Source organism: Mastomys coucha, unplaced genomic scaffold, assembly GCF_008632895.1.
Source record: "Mastomys coucha isolate ucsf_1 unplaced genomic scaffold, UCSF_Mcou_1 pScaffold12, whole genome shotgun sequence".
Lineage (NCBI taxonomy): Eukaryota > Metazoa > Chordata > Mammalia > Rodentia > Muridae > Mastomys > Mastomys coucha.
In genome coordinates, this window is record NW_022196894.1 from 20769823 (window position 1) to 20778125 (window position 8303).

At 41.8% G+C, this 8303-nt stretch overlaps 1 protein-coding gene across 1 annotated transcript in view; it reads left to right on the plus strand.

Annotated features, from left to right (window-relative positions):
- The window catches only part of LOC116086253 (T-kininogen 2-like), a 26094-nt gene that overhangs the window by 12231 nt on the left and 5560 nt on the right, over window positions 1–8303 (plus strand). The window contains exons 5-7 of the mRNA XM_031364596.1: window positions 690–797; window positions 6077–6161; window positions 6958–7130. Of these exons, the coding sequence (XP_031220456.1) occupies window positions 690–797; window positions 6077–6161; window positions 6958–7130 (366 nt within the window). The remainder of the gene's footprint in view (window positions 1–689; window positions 798–6076; window positions 6162–6957; window positions 7131–8303) is intronic.

The following is an 8303-nucleotide window of genomic DNA, read 5'->3' on the forward strand; positions in this document are numbered from 1 at the left end:
TCATCAAGGCTTTTCTGAGAGCTCATCTGGTCCTTTGAATTTCAGTTTCTTAAGAATCCCTCAATTTAGAGAGTAACAATCTCTACCTTTAGTTCAACTTGCTCCTGTATGAGATGTGTATGTTAGCCACCTGTGTTCATGTACATCAGTGGATCATAAGGATGGTAGTGAACATGGACACAGATGGTGGGAAGGGGCTGCCAGGAACAAAGCAGAAGAACCTCACTACTGGTGACCTGCAACCAGAGGGCTCACCAGGAAAGGCCACTCCCATTTCACAATTGTTCCTAGCTAGAAAATCATATTGCTTCACAAAACTGGGTGATATATATATTCTTGGCAACCTGGGAAAGAAGGATTTGGGGGTCTTTGAAGATACAGATATATAATATATGTGATATGATATATATTATATATACACATATAGTATATATGAATATAGTTTTACATTTAAAGTTACTTAGAAGTGTCATGGGGAGTGTGTTGTATGTGTATGTGTGGGTGTCTGCACGTGTGTTTGTCACAATGCTCAATATTTGCTCAGTGATACTATTGCCTAGTAATAATGATGGTTTATACTTCTTGAGCACTTATATCCAGTCAATGTTTAAAGACACTTATAACTTCTGCTCATTGTGAGTAATGTTCAACCTGAGGTTCAAGTACTCATTCAACCTAATTCATTTCAGGTGGTGGCTGGCATGATTTTTGACATTACTTACTCAATTGTGCAAACAAATTGTTCAAAGGAGCATTTTTCTTTCCTCCGTGAAGACTGCGTGTCCCTTCCCAAGGGTGTAAGTAGCAGATATTTAATGATAGTCTTTTGTATTTTGCTGACAGTGTTTCCAGGACTGTCAAGCTCTGTGACTTGACACTGAGATGTCATTTAGAAGCTCACACTCATGTCCACCCAGCATCTTAGGACCTAAGTTGCTGGTCAAGGAATCCACGTGTGTCACACTGTGTATTTACATCCCGTCAGGGATTACTGCCGCGGACCGGGATGCCTCATGGGGTCCCTTGTTCCACGGGACTAGGGGTTCTGGCCAGGTAGGCACGAGATTCGGCTTTTGACAAACAGACTAGACACAAGTAGTGTAAGATCTAAGTGTATTTCTTTAAAAATGACATGAGGCTTTTACAATCATTGTAAAAGAGAAATGAAAAATCTGGCAGCTCAACAGTTGAGGTACATCTGAGGCTATCTGAAACATACTGGGTCTAAAGTAGCAGCTATCTCCTCTGAACTGGTGCTGCATCCCCCGGGCCCAAGTGCTCTGGGCCCAGGGGACTGCGAGAGATACATGAATCTGAGTCCTAGCCCATCTAAGTTCTAGTACTAGTCCTGCATGTGAGTCCAAGTCCTTCTTCCCCCAGTCCTAGTGTTAGACTGAAGTCACATAGGCAAGTGACCCCCACACACCAAGGTCAGTAGGGTCTGGTAGCTAGGTGTGAAGCAGGAGGAAGAGGGATGGGGCCCTCCCTGTTGAGGTATTCTTATGTTAATTCTCTGGTTCTTGTTGGAGGCAGGCAGAGGGGAATCGGGACCTAACATTATAAGTTAAGGTCCTAGTGTGAGGGAAACCTTTCAATTACTCTCTAGTACGTAAAACATTAAAGTAGGATAGTTGGAAACATTGTGTTGGCCAGGAAGCAATGTCCGAATTTTCTCTTGCTAGCTGTAAGAAAATGATATCTTGGTGAGTTTCTAGCACACTAGTACGAGGACATATCTGGGCCACCTCTGAGTTTGGGGTGCCAGGTGGACAATGCGGAGGCAAGAGACTGACTTTCCTTAAAGTTTACGCCTCAAATACCGCCGTCACGCAAAGTGTGCGTGACAGATTACGAATAGGATTTGTCATGGTGGTGGGTTGTCACACTCTCCTGGCCTACTCCTCCTTCATGTGTGTTCCATGTTCTCACAGGGTCCCCTGTGTCCCAGCTTCTTCCAGCAAACTCTCCTGTGGTGTTTCCTCATCCTCCCTCTTTCCTGTCATTCTAATAAATGCATTCTGGGAATCCTCTCCTCTGTGCATGACATCTTGTCATTGAAGTGATGTCAGTGGCTGTTCTGTGGCCAGTGAATGCCAAGGTGACTGAGGAATGAACCTTCCTTGAATACTATTGTAGATGTTTCTTTAATCTAGTATCTCTGCTTTGACAGTTTTATGTCATGAGGGAAGGTGGAAGTTCTAGGCCACACTTTCCTAATTTTCATGGTAGAACATCTGAGACAAATGCTATGTGCATCATTAGGAAATGGTTATGCAATGTACAGCAGACCATAGATTAATACTGCTTCCTGAGCCTTCTGTGACATTAGCAAGGCATTGTAATATGTTAAGGACAAGAAAAAAAACAAAAAAAAAAAACAAAAAAAAAAACAGGACACAAATGTACTCACAGGAGTGATGAAGAAAGGAGGATTAGTATTTCAAGATCATCCTTAATTCCACAGTGGATTTGAGGCCATTATTGGTTTGCAAAGCTACTGTTCCAGAAAGAAAACCAAAAGACATAAATAAATGAAGGAAAATGGGGAGGAAATAAGGAGTCTGAGTGTGGTGACCCACACGTTTCGGCACCCCAGAAACAGCAGATGTCCATGAGTTCAAGACCAGTCTGCTCTACACACCAAGTTCTAAGCCTTCTAGGGCTACATAGAGAGATGATACTGTCTCAAAATTTGTTTTAAATGTATATTTGAAAAACAAAAAGGAATGAAGGAAGGAAGGAAGGGAAATTATGTATTCAGAGTCAGGCAAGTATAGAAGGTAAAGTAATATAAATATAAAAGTGATAGAAAATAAATGTGTGGGCTAGAGAGATGGCTCAGTGGTTAAGAGCACTGACTATTCTTCCAGAGGTCCTGAGTTCAATTCCCAGCAACCACAAGGTTGCTCACAACCATCTGTAGTTGGATCTGATGCCCTCTTCTGGTGTATCTAAAGACAGCTACAGTGTACTCATATAAATAAAATTTAAAGAAATCTTTTTTAAAGAAAGAAAATAATTGTGTTATAATTCCGAACACTGTTAAACTTCAGGAACAATTGTGGGTGCTTTTTTCTGATTTTGCATATTTATTGGGATTTCTTCAATAGTTCTTAAATGTTCAAGTTAACCATGCATTGATTTATAGCTGTAGAAAGAATCATAAAAGACTCTACCAAAAAAGATACAAAATGAAAGGAAACATGTGAATCTTCTGCCCTTTAAGAGCTTAGTATGCAGATCATAATCAAAATCCCAAAACTCGATACCAAAAGACAGACCGCTTCTAAAATGGGCAAAGGATTGAACAGACACTTCCAGACTTGCAGGTAGCCAATAAGCACATGAGGAGATCCACAGGACCACCAGCCATCAGGCAATGCAAATGCATGCAGAATGGTCCTAACACCCCAGAGGGATTCCTGCCTATTCCCTTCATGTTTATCGTTTATAGGAGAGTTGTGGGAATTTTTCAGTGACTTTTTTTTTCTTAAAAGTTGTGATTATTTTATTTAATTTTTTTATATTTATTTATTTATTTGTTTCAAGTATATGGGCTTTTGCCTACATATATGATCTCTGGACTATATATATATATACAGTGACCACAGAGGCTAGAGAGGGCATCAGATCCCTTGGGACTGAAGTTGTAGGTGGTTGCAAGTTGCCATGGGATGCTGAGAATCAAACCTCGGTCTTCCATAAGAACAGCCCATGCTCCGAACCTCTGGGCCATTTCTCCAGCCCTGTGATTATTTTACATGCTCTACTTTTTTTTTCACCTAAGAATTTTTTCCTTGTCATTAGAAATCTTGGTAAACTTTAAAAATGACTCTCTAATAATATTCCAGCAAGGACACCTTGCTTGTTGTTTTTATCCACAGTACACCTACCTTTGGGTACCTGGGTAATTTCTAATTTTTATATAATAGTAACTTAGCACACATTTTTGACAATGAAACTATTTTTTTTTTTTGGTTTTTTTTTTTTTTTTTTTTTTTTTTTTTTTTTTTTTTTTGGTTTTTCGAGACAGGGTTTCTCTGTATAGCCCTGGCTGTCTTGGAACTCACTCTGTAGACCAGGCTGGCCTCGAACTCAGAAATCCACCTGCCTCTGCCTCCCAAGTGCTGGGATTAAAGGCGTGTGCCACCACCGCCCGGCGAAAGTATTTTTTTATTTGATATTTTTTCTTTCATAATAAAGTTTCAGTTTTAGTTATTAAAATCTTTTAAATTTTTTTTTAGATTTATTTATTTATTACATGTAAGTACACTGTAGCTGTCAGACACACCAGAAGAGGGCGTCAGATCTCATTATGGGTGGTTGTGAGCCACCATGTGGTTGCTGGGATTTGAACTCATAACCTTCCGAAGAGCAGTCGGTGCTCTTCCCCGCTGAGCCATCTCACCAGCCCTATTAAAATCTTTTAAAACTCTTCATTTATATAGCTTTTACATTTATAGTTGTTTGCTTAAATAAATTAATTTAAGTTCTATTGCATTAAAATTCAATATTTTGTAGCTAAATATATTTTAGTTTCTCAGTCAATACTTGCGTTAATGTGTTCATTTTGCCGAAATATTTTCATAAGTATGCTAGAAATTTATAGGCTGAATTTATGGATGAGTAATTATATATTCTTTGCCCATTCTTTTCTTTTTTTTTTCTTTTTTTTTTTTTTATTATATGTAAGCACACTGTAGCTGTCTTCAGACACACCAGAAGAGGGCATCAGATCTCATTACGGGTGGTTGTGAGCCACCATGTGGTTGCTGGGATTTGAACTCATGACCTTCGGAAGAGCAGTCAGCGCTCTTAACCACTGAGCCATCTCTCCAGCCCCCCGCATTCTTTTCTTTGTGTGTGTGATATATGCGTGTGTGTGTATGTGTGTGTGTGTGTGTGCGTGTATGTGTGTGTGTGTGTGTGTATGTGTGTGTGCGTATGTGTGTGTGTGTATGTGTGTGCGTATGTGTGTGTGTGTGTGTGTGTGTATGTGTGTGTGTGTGCGTATGTGTGTGTGCTCACCTGTGCAGACACATGTGAAGGCCATATGCTCAGCTGCCTCTAAAACAAAACAAAGCAAAAGTTGAAGCCAGGGAGGAGATATCTCAGTCAGTAAAGGGCTTGTCTTTGGATCTCTCTCTCCCATGCAGACATCTATAATCCAAGCACCAGGGAGACAGAGACAGGACTCCTGGGCTCACTTGGCAGCAGTCTACTGGAATCAAGCCCAGGGTTCAGTGAGAGATCCTGTCTTACTTAGGCATTCCCAGCGCAGTGGACAGTCCTTTTTCTTCTCCCTCTGTGGTTGCTCCTTGTCATGGACATCATGGCTAGCGTGTGCTTCTCAATTTCTCCTTTGCTTTTATTCCTTTTTTTTCCTTTTCCTGATATAATAGTTTGTAAAGTATACTGTTACAGGATTTTCCCTCCAATTAGTACAAAGGAGGTCTGTGATTGGACAGGGAAAAGGAGATGGAGCTAAGAGTTGCAGAGGGTGGAAGTGTATCAGGGTATGAGAAGAAGGAAGATGGCTGCGGACACGGACATGAACCTGCGTGGCTTTTACCAGCCACAAGTAGCTATGATTTCACAAGGTCAGAAATATTGGGATAAAGCTCTTACCATTATCAATTGGCTCCGAAATTATTGTATTGGCATCTTGAAAACTGTGATATTATTGATACATAAATCTGATTGGTTAATTAAACTTTAAGAGTCTTGATTTTACTGTGAAGGGTTACTGGGTCTTGTGATATGCAACTGCGAGGTTGGTGGTTCCATTTAGTTACTGGAACGTGGGATCGCTGACTACATGGGTTTATGGCTAAGGAAGAAGCAGCAGCAGCACCAGGGACAAGCAAAGGAGAGCTGGGTACACAACGATCAGGTGCAGCTGGGGCTAGCTCCAGGGAGTCGGCGGCAGGTGGCAGGAGCTCAGGAGCGTGATCCAACTCCACGGAGAGTTGGAAGGTTCAATTTTTTAATATTTCCCGCAACAGACATACTGTCTTTTATTTTTACTTGTTGTTTGCTTTCACAATGACTTCTGTTTATGATTTTGAACCACCAGGATGATGGTGAATGTAGAGGTAAAGTCATCGTGGATATTACTGACAAAATTGCCAGCTTCTCGCAGACCTGTGACGTTTATCTAGGTGAGAAAGCACACGGGAAGTGGGGCGTCCTTCTTACTTAGCTGCACAGTGTCGGTAAGTGGGCAAGGCAGCACGGTGACTGAGGACCAATGTAGCTTCCCGGGGATCATAGGATCAGAGGTGAGGAGGACACAACATCTGTCCCAACACCAGGAGTAACTGGAACCAGCAGGTCCCAGGCACACAGGAACTCCACCATACCAGTGGCATGGGTTCCTTCCAGTCTGGGCCAGTGCCCTGAGTAGACCTTGGGTGCAAACTGCAGCCAGTCCCACAACACCCAGAGGAAGCTCCACTCCCAGATGCTCTAACATGCCCAGGATCCCAGGATCCCAGGATCTCAGGAGCTTGGTCACACCAGGATCTCAGGGTCCCAGAGACAGCTTGACTCCCACGAGCTCTGACACATCCAGGATCATAGGAAGGATGAACTCCAGTCAGATATAGCCAGGGCAGGTAGCACTAGAGATAACCACATGACAGCAGCAACCATAAGAACATAAGCAACAGAAACCAAGGTTACTTGGCATCATCAGAATCCAGTTCTCCCACTGGATACACCATCACACTAGAAAAGCAAGATTCAGATCTAAAATCACTTCTCATGATGATGATAGAGGACTTTAAGAAGGACACAAATAACTCCCTTAAAGAAATACAGGAGAGCCTTCCCTTAACCCTATTGTTTACCTTGTACTCTGCATAAATGAGGATGCAGAGGGTATGTGTTACACGGGCCAGGGCAAGTCTACTCTTAGGGTGTACCTACTGACTTTAAGTCTAACTTTTTTTTCAGGACCTAATTCATTAGGACTACATCCCAGGAATTGCCTTGGCTGCCCCAAGGACATACCTGTAGACAGCCCACAGCTGAAGGAGCCACTTGGTCATTCCATTGTACAGCTAAATGCAGAGAATAGCCATACTTTCTATTTCAAGATTGATACCGTGAAAAAAGCAACATCACAGGTCTGTAAACAGTTAGAAAAATAGAAAGTTCTAATCTATGTGTAGATAGATTGTTAATATGACCCTTGATCTTGGCTCTGGTTGGGGAAAGAGTACTTGGTAACAGGATTTGGTGGTTTAAATCCAAGTCTCAACTCTGCTGTGTGCTTGAGTGTCTTGGATTTAAATGGCTCTGTTTTCACTGTTCAGTGGTAGTCCACAACTTTAATCCCAGCACTTGGAAAACAGAGGCAGGTGGATTTCTGAGGTTAAGGCCAGCCTGGTCTACAAAGTGAGTTCCAGGATAGCTAGGGTTACACTGAAAAACCCTGTCTCAATAACCAAGACAGAAAAAAAAAGTGAGTTTTCTACCTGAAAATAACTGAGGCAAAGCTCAAGTTAGGTAATGTGTACTTTACCATTATCATTTCCATACTCCAAATGATGTGCAAATTCTAGAAACCACTGTATAATTAGCAAATTTTAAGCAATGAAAAAGCACAGTTTTCATTCTCCAACATCTCAGTCTCATCTCTCAAAGGAACATCTTATGTTGTGTTTTATGGTGCACACCTGTAATCCAAGCTCTCAGAAGTTGAGACAGGAGGATTGCCCAAGTTCTAGGTCGGCTTGGACCACACATAGCAAGATCCTGTCTTTACATACACACACACACACACACACACAGAGAGAGAGAGAGAGAGAGAGAGAGAGAGAGAGAGAGAGAGAGAGAGAGAGGGAGAGAGAGAGAGAGAGAGAGAGTTGCCATGTTCTCTCTCCCTCTCCCTCTGCCCTAAATGCCCTCGTTTCTTATAACTAGATCTCTAGGGACTCAGTTCTCCTTTCACCGTGTCAATAAGTGCTATTTCCTTTCACTTAGGGTCAGAGGATCAGCTCTACCCTCACCTCTATCCTTGGTGACTCTTTGTGGCTATTAAAATCTCACCCTTGGGGCACCATCTCTAAAAATGGGTAGATGTATTAGAAAAGACAAAATCTCCAACAGCTCCTACACTTATGATCAGAGTATTTAATGACAGATTCCTACTTTAGAAACTGGCTTCCCAGGATATAGGGTAAAAAATAAGTTATTAAGATAAAAGCAAGCCATTGGAGAAGCCAGTACAATCTTCCAGATCTAGTAAGAAAATATTTGCCAGGTGATGGTGGTGCACACCTTTAATCCCAGCACTT